The 24,696-nt window shown below is 37.2% G+C and overlaps 1 protein-coding gene across 3 annotated transcripts; it reads right to left on the bottom strand.

Annotated features, from left to right (window-relative positions):
* Window positions 1-2,178: 2,178 nt before the first annotated feature.
* rbm39b (RNA binding motif protein 39b) lies at window positions 2,179-24,427 on the bottom strand. 3 transcript variants are annotated; one of them, XM_067413271.1, is made up of 17 exons: window positions 24,170-24,427; window positions 23,758-23,817; window positions 15,004-15,056; window positions 14,712-14,900; window positions 10,746-10,811; window positions 10,577-10,630; window positions 9,463-9,549; window positions 7,037-7,154; window positions 6,787-6,939; window positions 6,573-6,710; window positions 6,395-6,460; window positions 5,449-5,653; window positions 5,247-5,327; window positions 3,745-3,859; window positions 3,528-3,633; window positions 3,022-3,100; window positions 2,179-2,936 (listed from the first exon to the last, which is right to left on the bottom strand). In XM_067413271.1, the coding sequence occupies exons 2-17, from the start codon at window positions 23,806-23,808 to the stop codon at window positions 2,836-2,838; spliced, it is 1,662 nt and encodes a 553-aa protein (XP_067269372.1). In that variant the 5' UTR covers window positions 23,809-23,817; window positions 24,170-24,427; the 3' UTR covers window positions 2,179-2,835. The 3 variants fall into 3 exon arrangements, with proteins under 3 accessions (XP_067269372.1, XP_067269373.1, XP_067269374.1); XM_067413272.1 differs by having other exon boundaries at window positions 9,463-9,543; XM_067413273.1 differs by lacking the exon at window positions 9,463-9,549.
* Between the last annotated feature and the right edge of the window lie 269 nt (window positions 24,428-24,696).

The raw sequence follows: 24,696 nt of genomic DNA, 5'->3' as shown, positions 1-24,696 counted from the left end.
TGGGAACAGTTTGGGGATGCACAAAGCAAGGTCTATAAATAAATGGATGAGCGAGTTTGGTGTGGATGAACTTGACTGGCCTGCACACTGAGTCCTGACCTCAACCCGATAGAACACCTTTGGGATAAGTTAGAGCAGAGGCTGTGAGCCAGGCCTTCTCGACCAATATCAGTGCCTGACCTCACAAATGTGCTTCTAGAAGAATGGTCCAAAGTTCCTATAAGCACCCTCCTAAACCTTGCGAAAAGCCTTCCCAGAAGAGTTGAATCTGTTATAGCTGTAAAGGGCGGGCCAACTCCATATTAAACCCTACGAATTAAGAATGGGATGTAATTAAAGTTCATGTGCATGTATAGACAGGCATCCCAAAACCTTTGGCAGTATAGTGTATATCTGGCTCACACACACAAAATTGTTTTCAACAATTCAACAACTATTGTTGTTCAGCCAGGATGCATCCCGTTTGATATTATGCTGTCTGGGAAAGTTGGAATAATGCCTATGGCTAAGCTGGTTTATCCAGGGATTGGGCAGAAGAGTCGGTTTGGCTTTAGCAGCTCCGATTTGAACAGCCACCTGAGGCAAATTCCCAAGGTTTTAGTGCACCTGAAATAAATCAAATTAACCAGCTATAAGATATGCAATATTTCATTAAGCCCAAAAGCTCCATTATGGGCTTCTGGAATTGATTGAGTCTCGAGTTGCAATTACAGTGAAGCTGATAGAGGGTTACATGTCTGTACTGGTTGTAACTGTTGAGATAAACATCTTGCAGAGTTTTATATGTTTTCATATCAACCTGTTTTCTCTGATTAAGGTTAATATTAAAGTTCAAGACGCAATACTCTAGAAGTGACAAAAGGAGTGCAAGTTCATTCAAGAGCATACTGAGCTCTCATCTACATAAAGCGTGGCTACTTTAAAGATAAAAGATAAGATTGATTTTATATTTTTGTCAAATAAGTCCTATACTTTCACTTTAACTGGTAAATGTTGAAGATACATAAAATAAAAAAAGTAGTCATGTCATACAATTTTCAATTTCATTAGACAATAGTGATTTAAAGTCAGCATGAAACAGTTGTGATAGTCTTTTCTTCCCTAGTGTGACATTATTATATAAGTGAAATGGCTTCTCAAACAAGAAACAGTATAGGACATTGATGGGATCGTTGGGTCATCTGACTGGTCTGCTTCCCCATACACAACAAACTGCAATACACTGTGTATTCTGACACCTTTCTATCAATCATCATTAACTTTTTGAGTAATTTGAGCTACAGTAGCTCATCTGTTTGATCAGACCACACGGGCCAGCCTTTGGTCCCCACGTGCATCAATGAGCCTTGGCCGCCCATGACCCTATCGCCGTTTCACCAGTTTCTTCCTTGGACACTTTTGATAGATATGGACTACTGCAGACCAGGAACACCCCACAAGAGCTGACAGCTTTGTTGACCACTTTGATTTAATAAAGTTATTTAAAAATGTTAATTTCATAACAGCTAGCAATAGCAAGTTAGCTTTAAAAGCATAAGATCCCACCTTCCCACCAGAGCGCTCTCCAAAGCCACACCTCCTCCAAAAGACATGAACGCGGACAGGTCATGCACAGCCAGAGCAGATTCAGCAAAGCATTGCGAGACACCATTACATTACCTCATGACATTTCTCAAAGCACATAACATTACAATAATGAATGTAAACAACTTACAGAGCTCTGACTTGTACTAGCTGACTGCTGCAGATTGAGTACGGCATTGATAGTGTAGAGCGTCAGCTACGACACGGCATGAATGCAGCATAGCCTAAGCTCAGTTTGGTTCAGGAGAAACTGAAAAGGGAGCTGCTGTTTGTGTTTGGTCCTGAGACTTCCACAGATAATGTACGTACAAGTTTTAATATTTAGACCACTTCCATTATTGACTGCTGTTTGGATATGAAGATGTTTTCAAATTGTTTAACAAAAAGTGCTTATGAAAACAATTGCCTTACCCTAGCTTTAAGTGATGCCAGAATAATCATTTTTGGGTGAACTTCCCCTTTAAACTTAGGAAACCCTCATTATTCTAGACTGTAAAACAAACTAACAGCTCCCTCTAGAGGAGTTCTGCTCTTAATAAAACAGGATGTCTCTCAACATGGACGTCAACATTATGAATACAAAGACAAAACTCCTTTTTACACAGTGTTGTGAAAGTCATTTAATCGTAGAAGATTTTAGAAAAATCCATTCTTGATTATGAAAAGTTATAAATTCAACATTGTTTTAGAAAGCTAAACAGCTTGAGTTGACTCTTCAGAAAAACAAAACAAAAAACAGTTCTCAATTTTTTTTGGTTGTCCTTTGTTGCTTAAAATTGAAGAAACAGAACGAAAATGAATGAACCAATAGTTCACAACACAATGTCTGTCTTAAAAAGTTGAAGACCACTGAAAACTTTCTTTACGACCAAACAGCAGAAGAAAGCTTCTTTCTATCTTTACAAAAACAAACAAAGGAGGTCAAATACCTTAAAAAAACCCAGATTCTTCCAAACTGGTTTTCAAGAGTCAAGAACTCATCTAGAGAGGGTGACGGTGTTACAGGTTTTCACTTATCAATATACCACTGTACATAAAGCTGAGAGCTGGTCTGAAGTTTGCTTTTGCAATTACAAGACTGGAAATGCAGTCCAACTGTGAAATCTAACTTCATACATTAAGTGGCCCTCAATGACAGGACTGTCTCAGGCCCACAAGCAGTTCATTTGGGAAGGGGTACGGATGCATTGGGGGTCCAGATGAAGCAGGGTCAGTAGGTGGCATGGGTCCGAGCCGGAGCGACGGGCTGGATCACCGGTTCATGGGCCTCAGGAGCTCTGTGGCTGTGGCAGCATCTGGAAACAGGTTATGGTACGTAGGGAGGGGCACGTAGGCAGCTGTGATCATTTTACCTGTAAAAAGAAAATAGATTGCGTTGAATTGTCACACGCAGCCCATGCAAAACTTGATTGATGGGAGAAAATGGGAGAGGTTTACCTGCAAACCACCGCCCGTGCAGAGCGCTGACGACAGCCATTGCTACTGGGATGGTCGGACATTTTACATAAACATTTCCCTGCCAAACAAGAGCAAAAGTGAGGATGTCAAATGCATGTAGGTGTAAGTTGTAAGGGTGAGTCTCACAAAAAACAGAAGAAAGAAATCTGAGACAAATCTAACTAATATATGCGCACACACACACACACACACACACACACACACACACACACACACACACACACACACTAAAGTGTAAAGCCCAAGTTCACTTTAGGGTCAAAATGGACCTAAACTTCATTTAAGCTGTTATATCTCCTAAAACACCCAAAGTTTCATTTTTGTACTAAAAACTATGGATTTGTATGTACCTTTTCTGGGTCAAAATGGACCCAAATGCATTAAAGGTGGATAAAAAGAGATCTGACACAGACTTTTTACATTTCAGCTGCAATTTTAACTGGGGTGTAGACTTTTATAGCCACTGTATAAAAGTGATCGCTTACTTGAGCAGAGTTCTTGTCGACATATATGTGAATAACTCCTCCATGTTTTTTGCACTCTTCGATGACATCATCCTGTATCTCCATGTCCCAGCCAGGTTCGTTTTCCCTACAAAGCAACACGTCAAAAAGTTTATTTTAACAAGAACACATCTTATTTGACATCACATACACCATATTGTCACTGTCACAGAAAGTATTAATAATTAGTGCAACTCACATCTGTGGACTGAACATGTTGGAGAGCTGTAAACAGTGTGTGGCTAGAGGCTGGGTTGGAAGGTTCATAGCTTGGTTCATCCCATGATTGGGAAGAACAGGAGGGGCGGTTGAGGCTGCAAGAGGCACAGAATCACAACTAACTGTTACCATCACAGATAAGCATCACATCACGCATGCCATTCGGGAAACGTTCTCTTGTAACAAGGGTCTCTACCACAAACTGTTACTGTTAGCCTTCTGAAGAGCAAACAATTGGTGGGAAAAGCACAGCAGGTGAACAAGCTCTGCTTGGATTTTTCAAATCTCCTCTGGAGGCAAATTCTCAAGATCTCAGTGTATTTAAAAAAAAAAAAAAAGACATCAGTTGTATAGGTTTATAGGATATGTGACTCAGATCCAATTTGTTTTTATAACCGTGTGAACAGCACAAACCCCTTTTATTCTGATTAGGGCCACTTCTATATGTGGTCTTAAATCAGATAACGGTCTAATGTTTTGCAATGCGACATCAGTCTGAACAGTCATATCTAGGAGTGTAACGATACACTGAAATATATATATATATATATATATATATATATATATATATATATATATATATATATATATATATATATATATATATAAAACAATGTATCGTTACACCTCTAGTCATATCGGAGTTCAAGCGACTTTTCCCATCACTCTAGATCAGTGGTTCTCAAACCTGTCCTGGGGTCCTCCCACCGTTTCACCTTCTCCCTCATCAGACACACCCAATTCAAGTTTTGCAGTCAGTACTAATGAACTGATAAGTGGAATCAGACGTGTTAGGTGAGGGAGACATGCAAAATGTGCAGTGGTGAGGGGTCTCCAGGACAGCTTTGATAACCACTGCTCTAGATACATGTGTATCTATATACTGGTAGTTCTTTGGCTCCTCTGTAAATGTGGAAGGCAAAAGTAGTCAGTAGAGCAGTGACTTTCCTATACAAGCAAGTCCTTGTTGGACTTTCTCTCTCTCCTCATCTGTACCCTGCATATCTACTACACACAAATCAGCCTTATAATTGGACGCATAAATGCTGACTTCAGTAACTTGTGTTTATGTCTATATGACAGAATGCCGTCTTTGTTACTTTTGCGCATGTAGGTCAGTTTAAGACTGTGATCTGTTCACACTTTTACTGTTTTATTTAAAATAATATGAGCAGCCTCATTGTGGGCAGCAATCACATGTATCTTATATGAATGAGATAAGTACAATGAGGTTGGTGAAGATCTGTGTATCCGTTTTCTCTGATAGTTTAATTAATGTGAAAGATGTGACATGGTTACTCACTGGATCGGCTATATAGACCAGATTTTGCTTTCTTTTAGATCAAGGCATTTATATCAATATACACAGCCCATTCAATGGATTCTAAGATAGAAATATTATATATATATATATATATATATATATATATATATACACACATATATATATACATATATATATATAAAATGACTCGGACACACCATTTGCCAGATTTCCAAATGACACAGAGCCGCTCATCTGTAAGGCCTGCTTGGCAGCAGCAGGAATCTGCAGTCCTGTGCCTAAAAAACATCACAGAGACACATTTCAATGAGTACACAACAATGCAGTACCATTTGAATGAAACGGTTTAAACAGTCATTTGCACATCTGAGACAGAAACACGCAGGGTTAAATCTGTACCTTCTGCGAGTCTTGCCATCAGCTGAAGGCGACCTGTGGTGCCCAAGTCAATGCCAGTTCTCTCCAGCTCATCATTGTCCAAGAAGGAGCTGGCCGAGGAGGCATCCGAACGCTCTGTAACATGACCCACCTTCATCGGTCGTCCCGCAAGCTCAAATCCATTTAGCTGCTCCAGAGCTTTTTTTGCACATTCTGCATCTGCAAACTGCACAAAAAGACAGCCAATCAGCATGGGAATGGTGAAATACAACTGTCCTTGTCTTTTTGAAATGAAAGTCAGAACATTTATTTTTAAAAAAAGCTGCAAAAATTGCTCATTCAGAAAATCTCATTCAGAAAACAGTAATGACCTCACAACTAGGGCTACACGATCAATCAAAATAAATCCAAAATTTCAAGATGGCTTAGTGTAATTAATATATCACAAAGATTTGGATTTAATAAAACAAAGCACACTTATAAACAGGATGATGTCAACACAAAAAGAAGATTTAAGGACTCCCAGCAGTTTTGCAACCAATAAAACCTTGAAGGATTATATTTTTATTTAAAAATAAGGAAATTATAATAGTATTGAAGACAGATTATTAGAATACTAGATTTCCTAATTTTACAGATCAATTTTACAAGTTTTACAATAGTAATATTTCTTTTGTTGAATAATAACAATTATTATTATTATCATAAATGTATATAAACATACATGTTGGCCAAATTGTACAGCTCACAAACAAGCACAGCAAACCTGGAGAGTAATATATATATATTTATTTTTTTATTTAAACAAACCGCAATTATATTCTTTCCTCAAATTGTGCAAACCTACTCCAAGGACCAGCATTTGAGTAGTCATCCACTGACTACTCAAAGTCAGTTAGATCAACAGTAGCATGGCTAAAGGGGCCATCCCTTTACCATTAGTAAATTTGCATTTTGATGAACTCACTGATATGAAGCCGTATCCTTTCGACCTGCCCGTCTCACTGTCCATCATTAGCTGGATGCCCTCAATCTAAAATGAGCAAAAATAACTCTGATTATTGAAAAGACTGATTAGTAGATTCACTTTAGTTAGTTTTATCCTGCTTATGCATGCAAAAGCAATTTTCAAATGCCAACCGCACCTTTCCGAACGGCTCAAAAATGCCCCTGAGCATGTCCTCAGTTATATTGAAGTGCAGGGAGCCCACGTACAGCCGCATGGGCCCTGCACCACCTCTCTGGAGCATGCTGGCCATGGCTGCGGCCCTGTTCTTCTCAGCCTGAAATATGCAAACAATTCAACAAATTGATTCGCACGCATTGGATTAGTAATTCAGACCGTGTTAATGCACTGACCTGTGAAGCCTGGACTATGATAGGCACTCCCAGAACTCTCTGCCCCGTCAGGCCGATTGCCAGCGGTACTGAAGTGGCCTCCACAAACTCAATGTAGGCAATGCCCTTTGACCTGCGAGAGTTTCTATCCGAGATCATCCTCACGTCACGGACCTTAAAAGATGGATATAAAAGCTCACGTCATGCATCTGTCAGTTATTGGGGATAAAAACAAAAAACAGAAATTGCAGCCAAATCTAGGCCATCATACTTTTCCCACTGCGGAGAAGAATTCTTCCAGATCTCTGGGTCTAATCCTGGCAGCAAGCTGCATGCAGAACACTGTACGAGCATCTCTCTCTTCTGGGCTCAGATTATCTATCGGTTGCCTGTTTGAAGAAACACACGTTATCAACAACTAAACAACTCATTCCCTCTGGAAATAAAAGCTTATGAGAGCAAATTAATCTTTCATGGACATTCTCACAACATAAGCTATTCATGGACATTTAATAAAGTTTTTCCATGTATAAAATAAACTACTAGGTACTATCTTACAAGATATTGCACTGACATAAAAATCATGTTCAGAGTTATGTAAAATCCAATATATAGTAAATCTTTTTTTGTTTTATGTCTCAGCTATCTCTCTTTCGATAGTTTTTCTTCAAATTTCCTCATCAAGAGTGGACACGCCCCTCAGGCCAAATGGACTAACATTCTCTATTAAAATAATACATTGTACTTTTTGACTATTGTTGACAACATTATTGAATTTAATCAATGACACTTATGTAGATATCTTTTAAGTCTACATTAGTCTAGATACGTTTGCAAATGGTGTTTTCATATTAAAGTGCTCTTAGGCCTAGTCCACACGTACACTGTATTTTTATAACCAGTTTTTCCTCCTCCGTTTAAAAAAAAACAATCGCATGGTTTAAAGAAAAATCTCTGTCCACGTGAAAACGCAAAACACACTATGGTGTTTTATTATATACCACATGGCACCGATGTACTGATGGATGCCATGGGCTCGGTGAAATCCTTCCACAAGTTCCTTTACTTTGGACTCAGAGACATGTAATACAGATATAGACAGGGGCTGCTGTTAGCAGAGTTATTAAAAGCTACGTCCTCCATCGCATAGACTCGACTCATGTAAACAAAAGAGATAATTGCGTACAATCTGACGTTAAACATAAGGAGATATTGGCACACACTTAGACTTCACAAGCCGAAATCTCCTGTTTCACCATCTACACGACAACGCTGCAACAGGAGTTTCTAAAAATCTTTACCCTGGCCGGAGTTTTCCAAAGTCTGGTTTCAGTAACCGGATACTGTTTGCGTGTGGACGAACAGTCAAACCAAGTAGAAAGCGCTGTGGTTTTGAAAATACCTATGTTCGTGTGGACAGGGTCTAGTCCACACTTGTGTTTTCAAGCATTTTCCAAAAGTTGGAAACGTCAGAAAGCGCTAAATTCACCTTACAGCGTATGCGTAAAACCTCATAAAAGCTCAGAGATGATAGACGTTTTCACACTATTCATCTGGCACAATCATTTTATTTAGTAAGATCTCTCACTGTTCACTGATCCGTCCATTGCCGTCCAATGTATTCAAAGTCAGATTTTTTTTGAGTGGTTATACAAAACATACGTTTTGTCTAAAACGCAACTGCTCAAGTTTTGCCGCAGGACAGCAATTGCGAGAACATTTTCTTTTTATCTTTGCAGGACTGCAATGAGTGTGCAAAGTAACATTTTAGCAACTATGTGAAAGTGAATAGTACATAACAGGCACAATAGTGGTATAAACATGCATATCTATCGGTTCAATATTTTCACAAAGCCTTTCTCAGGACAAAAAGGCGACAATGTGGACGAAAACTTATTAGTATGGACAAGGCCTAATTTTGATATCAAATCAGATTTTGTAGTAAATATGACACCAAATTGAGACCAGTTAATATAGTTAACATAATATACTATAACAATTTATTTTCTGTCTGTAATTTTGAACAGGGCAACGTGCCAAATGGACTGTAATATACTGTAATATATACATTACGTAATAGGTGTTATTTTTTGAATAGCATTAATGAATTTAATCAATGACACATTAATGTAGAGCTTTTGGCCGGTTTACAGAGCGCTGTCGGCTTGATGTACAGTATTACGGTGAGACCGAAGGTGAATGATTAACCTCTAACACCTTTTAAAAATAACTGCTTCCACCAGTGTCAGTTCCTCTTCTCATTTTATGTGCACCAAGATGGCTGATTTCGCTTTGCCTTACCTAGTAGGGCTGAACAAGTTTGGAAAATAATCTAATTGCAACATTTTTTATTACCAATATTGCGATTGTGATTTTATATGCACATTTGTAAAGCTCTTTATCTTCTGTTTTATTCAACAAGGACAAGCAATAAATCATTGTATAGAACGACCAAAGCAATATCAGATGTATTAAACAAACTGTTCTTTCCTGTAGGCCAGGCCTATGTGTTTTTCCTGGGTCAAAACGGTCCTCGAGTGGTGGCTGACAGACATAATCATCCATCACACAGTAAAAAGTACCCTACCCATGTGATCTGAGAGCCCAATACAGACAAACTCAAAATGAATGCAAAGAAACAGGTTGTGATAGTTGCTTATCTTATTTTGACATCTCATATTATGCATAATTTCTTACCTTGATGTTTGTTTCTTTTGTTCGTCATTGTTTACCCTTGGTTGCTCATTCTTTTTTTTTGGCCCCTCATTTTCTTCGGGACTGCGGCTGAGAATTATTCAGTTTACAACCTCTTCCAAATTATATATATAGACTATGCAATTATCAGACACAGATATTACCCGTCACTCTCACGGTCATGCTTTCGTGCCCTCTTTGAATTTTTTCCCCACTGGATTTCATAGCTTTGTGAGATAAGATCCTTCTTTGCTAGACCTGATAATTATTTTGGTATATAATCATATCGAGATTAAAAAGTACATTAAAAAGTCTAATTTTCTACCATATAAAATTGAATACAATTAGAAGTTAGCAAACAACTTTCTTTGTGCTTTGTTCTGGTTTCACCTCACACCTAAGTCTAAACTAAATGAGTTTATGGGGTATTTACAACAGTCATATAAATAACCTGAAAATACTGTGGATTATTAAGGCTAAATCTTACGAACCACTCTTGCTGCATGGGGTAAGCACACTTGCGTTCTCATTTCAGAGGTGTTCTGATTAAATTATTTATTTTCTTTTTATTAAAAGTGTGGTTTTTCAGCTGCATGTGCAGGAATGCATTTCAGAGATGAGGCAACGTTTTTTTAACACAATGCACAGTAATTCAGTACAAAAAAATTATCTGAATGTGCCACGAGAAACACGGATTCGATCTTCCGACAATGTCCGAGGGAGAGAGCGCAAAAACAGTGCTTAGTTTGAAGACAGACTCTGCTTGTTCTCTCCCTCAGTTAACATATGCCCTATCACAAGTGCAGCGGTGTACATCACTCAAATAGAATATAATTTATCAAATAAGGCTTTGGCAGGAAAAAAAATTGTTTTGGCTGCCGGCAAAAAACAGCATAGCATGCCAAGTTGATGCTTGCTCTGCACTGCTTTTTTCTCACAAGTGTAATTTTTACGGTTAAAAAATCTCACTTTATCATATCACAATATTATTGCAAATGCAATTCATTTTTCAGACCTATTATATAATGTCATTTAAACTAACATGGCTAGGGAACAACTTGTGGAAATACTACTATACTTCAGTACTACAGCAGACAGACAGTGATGAGTGTCTCACCTGACGGGGCTTTTGTCCTTCTTAAACGGGCTTCTGCTGCGAGAGCGTCTGCGACTAGAATCAGAATAATTTGTCAGTCTGTGTTTATAACCCGTCGGCGTATGATTACTCAAGACAAACATACACATGCAACACACGACAGGCAGCATAGAGTCACAGATAAGATCACCTGTGTTTGGTGAAATGTTGTGGGCCGGTCTTCCCTCCAGGACCACCATTTAATTTTGGACCCATACTATGACATAAAACAAAGGTTTGTCAACAACATACTGGTGCAAGGGGGCAATCAAACAGTGAAATCAAATTCAGTTTTAGCCAAGGAAAAACAATTGGTTACAGAGGTTATAAAACAATAAAAATATGATTTATAATAAACCAAAACAGACCTAACGTGAGCAGTTGGGTTATGTGATTATATTGACGTTTGTAGAAGACAAGTTTGAGATACATTTTAGATTATTTAGACATTTAAATAGACAAATTCAGGTGGAGAACTACACTACCCAAAATTCTGAAAAGGAGATCCTCTTTCAATCCACCAATCAGATGACATTGCTGTTACCATGAAAACAAGAACCATGCCATAAGAGCAGAGCAATCAGTAAAATTGCTCTGTAACAGCATTTCATAATGTAATTGTGAATTATTTTTTTATTTTTTTCCCCAATGGGAAAAATACTACTGGAACCATGGTCAATGATGGTGCTTTCACAATTTGTTCGATTGCTTGGTTCAATTGCTCTCCCCTCCCCTGCTGGTCTCTCTTTGTTTGGGCCCAAACTGCGGTACACTTGCGTCACGAAGCTGCAGTCGCTTACCCATGTTACTAGGTAACGGCTTATGAAGGAGATGCCAAAATGGATAGAGTTGCTCAGATCACTTTTTTTTAACCTTTGGTTTTGTTTCCAAAGAGTCAGCACATAATAACATCTATCTGCCATGAATGTACTGCAAAGGATCTGATGAAAGCAGGAGGCCATTTCTGCTGCAGGTGGGCAGAAATGAGATCCATTTTCCCTGCTTGGAGTGTCATAGCGAATCACTTCAGTGATTTTATACAATTGCATTCATAGCAGGAGTGAACGGTACCGGAGTTCACAACTGTACCTCAGAACACGTTGTTTAGGCAGACCAGAGTATGGTTCATGGGTATGAGCCAGAGTTCACATCGTTCAGCGTTCACATCCTCCAAACAAAAACTAGGGTGTGCGCCAAAAATGCTAGTGTGAAAGCAAAATCATGCTTAAAAGGCATGCCAAGTCATTTGACAGCAATAGGCCAATGAATTTGTGGTGAAGGTGGACCCCATGAATCAGAATACAGTAGGCCTAGATAGACTTCGCCTCCCTGTTTTCTATTTTCAGAATTCCTCAAAAAAGAAAAAAAAAAGAAAAGAAAAAGGGGCATCTCCAAAAATACAGTAAAATGCACACTTTAGCAATGTGCCATAAGACAATACAAGATAAAAGTACTTTTGCATTATTTGCAAAGGAGGAGCACATCAAGAAAGACACTGGACACATTTTAGTTACAACAAACTATGACATACTTCCCAAATACACAACATGTAGCAATAAATTCTAATTAGCCCATGGTCTGTTTCAAAGGATAGTTTACCCCAAAAATGTTATTCTGTTTTCATTTATTGTTATCATGTCGTTCTAAACCTGCATGAATTCTAATCATCAAATATTGAGCTTCATTAAATACAGTAAACGAGTGCTCAACCATAAATGCTTGACACGTGAAAATTAGCCTAATATAATCTCAGTCTGTATATCCGACCCATTTGGGTCTTTAGCGGCCCGGCTCTATATCTAAAATAGATAGACGTTAGACCTGTGATAGACAATGTAAATATATGAAAATTCTACAGAAAATAACTAAAAAGTTAAAATCTTACAAATAAATGTTTCGGTAACACTTTACGGTAAAGGTACATGAATTATCATGAATTCGTGCATTAATTCATGCATGACTTATGCATTACTAATTGCATTAATATCTCATGAATCATCAGGAACTAACAGGAATTAAAAGTCGTTTATTCATGACTTCATGGATGAACAACGCCTTAATTAAAACATTAACTAAGGTGAGTAAATCATCATACATTATGGTTTATTACACATGATCATGTAGTTTTCTATGTTTATAAATTGGTCTAATTCATGCAAGACTACTTTAAATTATTTTTTATTATTTTTATCGGGAGGAGCACATTCAGACAATTAACCTAATTATTTGCTTTACTCTAGTTGTGTAATGTAAGTGTGAACTTGTGAATTATTCAGGAATATTAAAAAAATCTACGTAACCTTATGCACAGGCTAGACCAGTACGGTATATAAATTAATGTGATTAACTAACGTTTTTTATTAATCATGATCTCTGAGTTAAGCATGTTCATGCCTTCTTCATAGTAGCCTGCAGGTAAATAGTCAGACCCTGAAATTGGCCAGAGGTTCAGCACATAGCACATGAATTCTGTTGACATTATAATACAGTAACGTTAGTCATCATTAACTAAGCATTAGCTTCTCATGACTTCTCCATGTTTGTGGCCCCTCAACTAAAGCGGTGACATGGACCTTTGAAACAATGTGATGAATGTGTGTTATTAATGATGGCATTGTGAAATGACATGGACATGTACATGAAAGTTCTGTGTTTACACACAGTTATCGCAAGATTTTTCATAGTTTAATATGAGGTACAGATGAATATTAAAGTCGGTAAATTCAAGTTCACGTAAACTCCACCCTCCCTCTGCTGCAGCGTCGCATGAATTAGTGATAATTCATGTACCCTTACCGTAAAGTGTTACCAATGTTTCTTTAGCTATAACCAAGAAACATGTATGTGAATGACAAGTAACAGACTGCAAGTCCCATTTGTTAACAAGGATGTATTAGCTTATTTAGCTAGCTTACATGAACGACGCTGATTTCTATAAAACTGATAATATAAAACTCTTCTGATATTAAAGATACAATTATAGAAGAATAAAAAACATATTTGTTACTTTTTGGAGGTTGAAGGGTTCAGTTTTTGAGCAGATGTTTTATCCCATCATCACTGTGCTCGTCAGAGCTTATTTGCCAGTACATTCAGCATCTGGCTCATATTCGTGATCGCACACATTCTCAAAACTCATTTTCAACGTCTTCAAAATCAATATTTCAATTCCTGACAGTTTCTTGACCAGATCGATCATCAAGTGACAGTGACAGTAATTGTGTTCAGTACTTGCTCAGCAGTAAATCACTGAGCTATTTCAAGTTTTGCAGATTATAATTATTAGTTTAGTTTTCTGTCCGAGAAAAAAATGTACGTACAATCTTACACACCTCGGGTCGTTAGTGACCCTATACCATTTTTTTTACAAAACAAAATAGTGCAAAAACAGGCATTCAATTATTCTTTTTTTATTTTATTATTATTTTCTTGTTATATTGTTTAATGGATTGATTGAGGAATAATTAGATGGTTGATGTCTAACTTTAAAAAATGAATGAGGAGGGTAGTGAATGATGTCCCTGATTGCAAAAGAGGTATTTAAGGTATGCATTTATTAATCATCACAGGTAGCATAATCTTTTAAGCAACTTACTGTTATATACTAGTTTGGCATGAAGAAAATGGAAAACGCCTGGTATTTCCAAGTCCATTAGCAGCAGCCTAATTTAATTGATTAGACTCACACATCCCTAGTTTATATTTGAATAAAAACCTAAATTAAATTGGTTGGTCGTAATAAAGCTATATTGTCTCTTCATTTGTATTAAACCGCAAGACTTGAATTAAACTGTTCAATTCATATGGATTACTTTTATGATGTCTTCATGAACTTTTTGAAAGACAATGCAAGGAAAGACATAAGAGTATTAAAAATCTCTTTATGGGTTTGGAACGACATGAGGGTGAGTTAATGAAGACAAAATTACTATCCTTTAACTATTTTACACTTTTGTTGATGACAGAGAGGCTTTTTACAATCCTGAATTTGGAAGACATGGCCATTTGTTTTGTCCCGTTCTTACAGTCATGCATTTTAAACCTACCAAACTTGAACACTGCAAAGACAAAGCCACACCTAGAAAAATAAGATTGAATGATCAGGGCTTAAACTCACAAGGGACTTTTGCGTCCACGGTAACGTCCGCCGCGATCCTTGCTGCGGGATCGCGAACGCTTGCGCTCTTTGCTCCGTGAACGTCTTCGCTCGCGGCTGCGGCTCCTGCGTTGTTCTCGGCTCTTCTTGCGCCCCCCGCTGCTCTTCTGTCGGCCTGGACTCGGACTACGACTGTTGCTGCGTCTTTTCCTACAGGGAAAAAAAACCCCACAATTTCATTCATTACCACCCGTTATACACAAAAAGCTTAAAATCAAGAAGAATGAACACAATACAGATAGTTTTTGCTTACTTTTTGCTCCGTTCCTCATTATGACCATTGGCGCTAGAGGACTTGCTTTCACCCTGAACAGGATTGATAAAAGAACAACATGAGGATTGAGAGGAAACAATGGAATGTGGAGAGGGGAGGGGGATAAGAAAGAAGATAGAAATGATACTATAGTTGGCTCCTTCATGATAAATTGCTTGATTTTCCTTATTTTATCACTTTGCAGAAAAGCGTATGCAAAAGTAATATAATCAAATGGTCTGTTCTTTAGAAAAGATCTTGGCGGGGACAGTCTTCAACTTGTTCAGTTACGTTCAAGGTCTTGACATGCTAGGCTATGTTTTTAGGGGACCTTCAGAGCCGTGGCATAGGTATCCTGCTATTTTAAGCCTAAATCCTGCTGTTGTCATGCTACAGAGATGCTAAAGGGCATTCCAGAGTCGAGGCTGTCAGTCCGTGTGATCTTCCCCAGTAAGCGCTGTTGGACTGTGAGAGCTCGATGCCATCTCTGTCTCACAGCTTGTCCTGAAGCAGACAGGGATTTACACGGCTTAGTCATATCGCTTCCCAAAAGACACCGCATCAAACTCAGCCAAAAAAGATACAAATTAAAACCTCAAAAGACTTTCAGGGTTTTTCCTGCATTTGCCTCATTTTGACAACTATGGCAGGCACTTATTTTTTGTTAAATAGAAAAACCAAAATTCTATTTATATTTATTTTTAATGATAGAAGTGATTATTGGTTGATTCAGTTTTAAAGGGGTCATGAATTGAGAAATCGATCTTTTGACATACAAGAGGTCATTGAAACATCCTGTAGGTTTCAGAACTCAAAACTGTCTCGTTAGTCCAAAAACAGCTTTTATTGAAACCAAGCTTTGAATATTTCGACACATTTTGTCTGTCATACACACAAAAAGACGAGGAAAATAACTAATTATCGCGCATTATTCATTACGAGAAGCAATTCTGTGCGCACGTGTGTGTATGTGGGTGCAGTAGGTATGTCTGCAGCACAGAAAACAGTGCGCAAGTCTTCTTTGAGCTTTAATGTTTAAAAACCCATTAAAATCTAATTTACTGCACACACATTTTGAATGCGTGCAGAACACAGAAAACAGAATTTGAGCCTTTTGAGCTTGAACGGTTTAAAATCACATTAAAATGCGCACACAGGAAACGATAAGCCGAACCGAAATGCACGTTTCTTATTGAATCACCGGTTCTGGCAAATTTGGAACCGGTAGCCATCCCTAAAACTCCTTTCATTTCTACATTATGACAATTTTGTGATGTAAAAATCATACTAACATTATAAGTGCACCTCAGGAAACATTATAAAATAATTTAAACACGCAGTTCATGACCCCTTTAAGATAAAGAGATATTACTAAAAAGGGCATGCACAAACCAGCGATTTTAGAGACCATCACAAGACTGGGTTGAGAGACAGTATTCATATTTATACACTTTATTAATTTATAGGAGAATGTGTGTCATTAAGGTTTTTTTTTATTAAATAAATTAGTACTTTAATTTAAACCAAGATCCATTACAGGGTATATACAGCAATCCTTAAGTTAAATTTACTACTTTTTAATACCTTTTTTACTACCTTCAGAATATTTTTTAAAACCATCACGCTACTGAATTGCAAGTGTTAATCAGCGATCTTTCTATTATTTACACAGATTTTGACATATATAACATACAAAAAAGAATAGATTTAGAATCGACACCAGGAGGAAATCTGTTATAAGTTATAACTGTGATAATTTGTGTGTGTTGTTGAGTTTAACAAAATACTAAAAACTAGTGCTGTCAATCGATTAAAAACTTTAACTAGATTAATCACAAATTTTTTTCTGTGATTAATCGTAATAAAAAAGAAATGTTGGTGTGCGTTTTTAATATATTTTTTAATATAATGATTTCACAGTTAATCAAATTAATGTAGAAACAACATAAAGACAGTATATTTTAAATACTTGTTTAAATGGCATCTTTTTATGAATGAAGGCCAGTATTACTGATATTAATACAGCTACTGATTGTTTTTTTTTTTTTTTTTTTTTTTTACAAATATTATTAGGCGTCAAAAATATAACAGTTTTTAATTTAAGTATACTTAAAACAATGCTAACATACACCCATAATAAATGTCATGTTTACTCCAGCTCTTGCTGTCTTAACAGTTAGGAAATATACAGAAATTTAATAAAGTTATCAAAGTTATATGCCGTCTGCACTGCATAAACTATAAATTAAATAGTTAATCCTTATTAAAGCTAAAAAAGTTATTTAGTCAAGAGCAGCAAGTCATTTTCTCTGTTCCCTGACAGGAAGCTTTATTGGCTGCTGTCCCTTTAAGAGCAGACAGACACGCAGATCTCACTGTTTATATACTGTCAATGGATCGCGCCTCATTCTCTCACAACTCTTTTTGTTCATTTTAGACTTTATATAAATCATTTAAGATTGCTCTTATGAGGATAGTCGTTGAAGATATGCCTTGAAGCAAGCAAGTCTAAAATAAAACGTAAGCCAGCCACTTCTGTTGAGCGTGCAGTGTTCTGAGATGATGCCGAACGACCGCTGAATATGACGTCAGCATCAAACATACGTTGAGACGGAGACGAAAGATCTTTGATTATGTGCCCAGATATGCTAAAGCCCATATTTAAACGAACTAACGCGAACGCAGATAGAATTTCAATCAGAATAGGACACCTGATAGTCTGAAAAAATAATACTTAATTTGGAAAAAAATAATACCTCCGAGACCACATTTAACACTTTTAATGGCCTTAAATTTGACAATTTTCATTTATCACTTTTTAATACTTTTTAAAACCCCGCGGACACCCTGCATTAAAATGTTCAAAAGACCTTTATAATCATTACAAAAAATGTATATTTCAAATAATTATTTTAAACTTTCTATTCACAGAAGAATCCTGAATAAAAAGTATTATGGTTTCCTCACAAAAATTAAGAAGCACACCTATTTTTAATATTGATTACCAAATTTCAATGATTTCTGAAGGATCATGTGACACTAAATACTGAAGTAACAGCTGCTGTATATTTGGCTTTTCCATTGTTGGACTAAATTACACTTTAAAATATATTTAAATAGACCCCCCAATTGTATTAATATATCCAGTAGTTACAATATTAGTGTTTTTACCATATTTTTTAATCAAATAAATGCAGCCTTAGTGAGTATGACACACATTATGAGACTTTTTTAATTATTATTAGCAACCCCAAATTTAAACGGTCGTGCACATTATGCCACTCCATTAAGTTTCATCCTCAACAGATTTTTACTCATGGTGACATCACTGAAAGGTGAATACTGTCTCTGCTCCATGTCACATTATGTTTAATCTATTGCCATTCAATCGCCGTTCTGAAACCGAATTAATTTGATGGCGTAAGGTGGCGTTCTATTTGTTTTGTTTACCTAAGGGATCAAAGTACATTAATACATTGCGCAATTACTACCTTACTTTTTTTCACAGTTCACACTGGAATCAAAGATGTATTCAGGGGAGTAGAGGTGAGATATCATTAGGCAAGTCTATAAAGAGAGATAGACGGGCATTTATTTGAAATTCAAGATATGACACGACACAAAATAACTATTTTTTTCACACACATTACACAATCTTACACTTCAGTCAGGCACAGGCAAAAAAGGGTTTCTGAGTATCCATGACAACACAAGGTGGTTCAGTTCATACATTTCACATAAAAATTACAATTCTGTCATACACCCATGTTGTTCCAAACCTAAATGACTTTCTTTCTTCGAGAAAAACAACATTACAAACTTTGTAAAAAAAAAAAAAAAAAAAATTCAGAATCAGAAACTTGACTACTTTAATGAGGGAAAGAACTACAAGGCATTTGTGAAGGAGATGTTTAAAACTCCTGATTTAAAGATGTTGACTCTATATATAGTAACAATATATTTTAGCTTATTGCAAAATATGCATGCACAGACAAATATTTAAGTAGTTTGAGGGCCTTGTTCGCAGTGCTTCATTCTACAGAGCTCCAATTGGCCCAATTCTGTGATTGGAGGATCAGGGGTAATGTCGTTTTTCCACCAAGAATTCTACATAATTATTTTAAAAATGCAGACTGGCAGCTTTAACAAAAGCATATCCACAACTTTCCCGAACTCTGACCTTTCACATGATCGCTATGGCAACGTAGAACAAGCCAGTAACAAACTTCCGGTTTACATTAGTCTGCACTGTTATCAGCTAAACGCTTGGTTGTATAATCAGGATTCAGGAGTAGACTTTTATAACAACTCTTCAGGCAAAATGAATAAGTTCTGACTCTCTTACAAGAACTTACTAATATCTATAGCACTAAGCGGTTCACCTGAGTTATGTGGCGCAGACATTTTGTCACTGTGTGGTAGGCTTGGCTGTTCCTATGAACCACGCGAGAGTTACCTTCCGTCCATGCGCCTGTAAATCGATTTTATTTTATTATAAATAAAGGTTTATTTGTTTCTAGTTATTTATTTTGTTCATCCGCATTCACCCATCAAATATTATCCTGCGCCGCACTCGGTTGTGCTGGGTCCCGCGGAAGTGCATGTCTCTATTTGGATAGTAACGTTAGGCTGTCAAAGCGGTCTTGCTACACATTAAATCTGTAAATTATTGAAAACAATAAACTTACAAAAAAATTATACAGTTTTACTGCAGTATTTTAAATAGGTTAAACTAATATATAAACCAGGGCTCTACATAACGCCCATTTTGGGCGCATTTACGCCTAAAAATTACTGTGTGCGACTGTGAAAAAATATTTAGGCGCACCGGTGCGACCCGATCGATTCTCATGAATGGATGTGTAATAATCAGAATAAAAAATACAACACTGAGTGAATCAACACTGAGAAACTGATAGGCTACGTTTCCTACTGCAATCAACTGCTTTCCATGCCTTCAGTCAGCAGAAGAAGACGTGCAAAAACGTGTGCAACGGACTACATTTCAAACAAAAATTGTTTACAAAGTGAACCGTGTGTGACGACGCAGCCATGCACACTTTACCAGACGCCTCGCGCTGTTGATTTACAGCCAAATCAAAATGAACTAACAGTTAGTATGGCCACATTTGGATTATCATAAACACGCTCAGAAATTAGTTGATGCTTGGGGCTTAAATGCCATCAAACAATAATGTATTAATAATACATTTACAAAAGCCCTTGAGTTAATCTTTATCACACATGCTGTTTAAAAAAATACTAAATGTATATAATGAGCAAGTATATCATGAAGATTTTTTTCCAAACCGGGGTTTTGTCTTATTCTAAAACACTGTACACACAAAATAAGTTATTCCCGCTGCGGATTAGCACAATATCTGCATGACTCACCACAAACAGAGAGAAGTAGATCCGGCTGCAATGTTCTTCCGCGAGACGCATGCGGTTCTGTTTATGAAGCGCCAGAGCGCCAAAAGTTACGGCTTCCTATAGCTCCGAGTATTGGCATGATTGCATTTGTGATACTGATCTCGTACAAAAATCCAATTGACAAGTTGATATTAAGTAACAACGTTTTAGCCACAAGTTACAACACTGTCTATTTGTGAAAATCAAAGCCTCACCAGAACTGATTCGCATCTCCAAGCGATTCGATTCAAATGAATCTTGTGTTTTGAACTATTGACTGAATGACTTGCCGCCACCTACTGGCGGTTTTATTTTCATATTTATACTTTGCATGGACTTTTTATTTAAAATATTAAACTTTTAAAGTTTAATTTGTACATATTTCTAAATTCAAAAACTTGTATGTAAAACATTCATACAACATTAACCCATGCATTAAATGCATAGGTGTTTGATTGTATGAAGTCCTGTTCTGCTTTTTGTGTGTGTGTGTGTGTGTGTGTGTGTATTTGTGCTGTACTCTCAGAAGTTAATGATAATATTATGTCAGAATTATGTTGAATTTAAGAAATTGACAGATGATGCATACATTTAATAAGATTAGAAAACATTGCTCTTATAATGGTAAAAATGACCCTGGACATTAAAGGACAAATATCGTCCTGTAATGGGAAAGATATAATTGGAATGTGTTTGATGGATTAGAATGTGCTCCTAAATTTTTGACTGTGCTCCTAAAATTTTTTAATTAGGAGCACAAGTGCTCCTCAAGAAAAAAGTTAGCGTAGAGCCCTGTAAACTCAATAATTACATTTACAGCAATGAAATGTTCATTTTTATTACAACGCACTTAAATTCATTGAAGTTCATGCATCTATTTTCATGTTGATTAAAAAAAGTTTACTGACAATGTCTGACATGAACAACATTTCAACAATTACAAATATTAAAATACAAATATTACTTCTACATCACAATTCTTGAGTTTATTTGAAGCTCGTTGGGCATTGAATGGAATGCGTAGGGTGCTAGGCAACATGTCAAACGAGTCCGTTTATGTTGCATGGTTATGGAAGCAAGGTTTTCGGAGGTGTGAGACCCATGCACTCAGCGCTCATTAAAGGACAACTCCGGTGAGAAATGAACCTAGGGGTAATTAACAGATGGTTACCGAGTAGATCGTTCTTGGGATGCCTTTTCATGAAAATCGAATATAAAGAGTTTTATCTTTAAAAACAGATTAGCGTATAGCACTTGTCTATGGGGCACAGGGTAGACACAGGGTGGTGAAATTAAATCGCTAGTTAATACCACTAACAAGGCTAAAAATAGCCTCACAATAACACAGTAGCATAACGAGGGTCCCTACATGCAAACCGAAGCATTGAGAAGTTTGTAAAAGTACAAACAGTTTAATAAGAAGATACTTTATAAACATAGTGCCTTACGCGTTCACGGACAGGCACCATCTTGAAAAACAGTCTCGACGAATCGATCCACGAGCGCGGTTCTAAGTGAGCTGGTCGATAGGAATTAAGTTTGTGAAATGTAATAACATGGACATTTTTATTTATATTTATTTATTTTTTCTGTTGTGTTCAGTGTTTTCTTCCAGAAACAACAGGCCATATGAGATTCCAAGTCAGTTCATCACTTAGCAGAGCGCACGTGGCTCGACGTGTCGAGACTGTTTTCCAAGATGGCGCCTGTCCGTGAACGCGTAAGGCACTATGTTTATAAAGTATCTTCTTATTAAACTGTTTGTACTCTTACAAAGTTCTCAATGCTTCGGTTTGCATGTAGGGACCCTCATTATGCTACTGTGTTAGTGTGAGGCTATTTTTAGCCTTGTTAGTGGTATTAACTAGTGATTTAATTTCACTACTCTGTGCCCCATAGACTAGTGTTATAAGCTAATCTGTTTTAGATAAAACTCTTTACATTCGATTTCCATGAAAACGCATCCCAGAGAACGATCTACACTGTAACCATCTGTTAATAACCCCTAGGTTCATTTCTCACCGGAGTTGTCCTTTAACCCCGACGAGAGCTGCCTTAACTCAGCTCGTCCATCTGACGACTGCCGCTGCCTGGCAGAAGCCCCTCCCATGACACAAATTTACGTCTGTTGTGTAGTGAATGAAGCGAATGGATTCAAAATGTTTACGCATCCAACTTCGCGCAAATTGCACTATTTATTCGTGTCACTCGCGTCTGGTGTGAACGCAGCATAACTGTTATGTGTGCTAAACCGGAACTGAGATACCGTCAACCGGAAGTATCAAGTGTCATGGTGACGCCCACTAAGACTTGCAGGAAAGTTGTGGATAACACCGACTGAGACAGGCTCAGGCAGCAGGTCTGTTTTAAATGGTTTAAAAATCTATTTCCCTATGGAGAAAAGAAATTTAATTATTACTTAATATTACTTAATAATTATTACATAAGCATTTTAAAATGAAAACGATCCTTGTCTACACTGGCTTTTCTATTGTATTTCAGAAAGATCTCTGTCTGCACTGAAAGCACTAGTGTAAACGGGGCCTATGGGCCTGCTTTCACTGTTCACTTCATGCGTTTTCTCTGAACAGATAGCAATCAGACCGTGAAAAGACCAGGTTTAATGCTCTCTGAAACACTTTGGAGACCAAATTAAATGCAATCACCTAAACCACTTAAAGAAGGTTGTTCGAGACGCATTCCAAACTGGACAAGTCTGAATTCAACCGGTTGTTAGAGCCACAAAAAAGTGAATTTTACTCCTCCCAAAATGTAACAAAATAAATAAACGTATGAATGTTACTATATGACATTATAGCCGGATATGACAACGCTACTGCAACACGCATTGCCGCAAATGAGTAGCTGAGTAACGTAGGCCTATCTCTTCAGCAAGCTGACATGGAAACTGCCACAGATAAAACTGAAAGTCGCAGATGCTCAAAACATAATCATCGTCATTAAAAGTATATCTTACCAGTGTATCCGATATCTACTTTTGACTTCCATAGTAATTTCCCCCATACTTTGAAATTCAATGGGCCTGTTTTGTTACCCATAATTTGTTTTTGTTTTTTAAATATATTCTTTTCTGAAAGAAATTCATACTTGAGGGTGAATAAACAGAATTTTAAATTTAGGGTGAATTATCCCTTTGAGAGTACGTAAAGTAAACCAGAGTAATTTTCTGAATTTGCCATGTTGTGTTCCTCATAAGAATGAAATGCATACGGATTGGAACAGTATGTAAATATGACAGATTTTTTTTTATTTTGGTTGAGTTAATCATTTAAAGCCTACAAAAATTGAGATCCGGTAACTTCCGGTCGTCTGCCAACCCACCTTCTTATAAGGAGCTTCCAGCATGGCCTCAACATCGAAGTCATCCGCCATTCTGACCTGCTGTAAATGGAAGAAAAAAAAGAAGCAACATACGGTTTACAAACATAGCCAACCTCATGAGTTATACCTCTCGGTTCTATTTTAGTATCCTTGCTACATCGCCAAAGCAAACCAAAATGAAAACCATCTTACAGTCGAGCTCTGGTGCCGTTGTTCTTTAAATAACACGCTCGATTCTGCAGCAAACGCTCTCGAGACACAACAACAGCATTACATAAGCAGCTAATTTAGACGCCACACTCATATTCTGGCTGACAGCTCGCTGTAAACTATGTAATATTCACACTTAAATCTAAACCAAAGTCTTAATTAGACCAAGAACTGTTTTTTTTTTTCTGTGGGCAAAAATTACCTGTTTTTTATTTAGGACTCCGGTTGTCGTCGCGACCTCTGCTACGCGCGTGTGAAGTTTGACACTCAGCACAACTGCTAAACAAACGGTCGAATCCGCCTATAAACGAGCAACACATACACCGAACAATCATTCAAACAAAAATAAACATCGATGTGTATATATCTGTGGATATTTTAAAAGCTCCGTTCTGTTTGTCATGAGGTTTTCCCCCACAAGTCAACTTCCTGCTTTCCCCAAAATGGACGCTGAAAGGGGGCAGGGTTTCCGACCGTTTCGTAATGAAGATAAAAGTCAGGGAAAGGAGAAATTTGAGTTTCTTTTTCTCCGGGTTACTTACACTTGCAGAATCTGCAGTGCTTTTGTTTCGATATAGAGCTGCTATGTTATTACCCAACTCCCACATGCATTGCAGAAACGTTTTGTAAACATGGGCGGAGTCATCATGTAAATATTAAATATAATAAAACGTGTAATATAAAAATTTATATTATTGTAAATTATTATACGTGCTGTCAAACGATTAA

Source organism: Pseudorasbora parva, chromosome 13, assembly GCF_024679245.1.
Source record: "Pseudorasbora parva isolate DD20220531a chromosome 13, ASM2467924v1, whole genome shotgun sequence".
Lineage (NCBI taxonomy): Eukaryota > Metazoa > Chordata > Actinopteri > Cypriniformes > Gobionidae > Pseudorasbora > Pseudorasbora parva.
The sequence above is the reverse complement of the archived record's forward strand: the minus strand, read 5'-3'. Positions and strand labels throughout refer to the sequence as shown.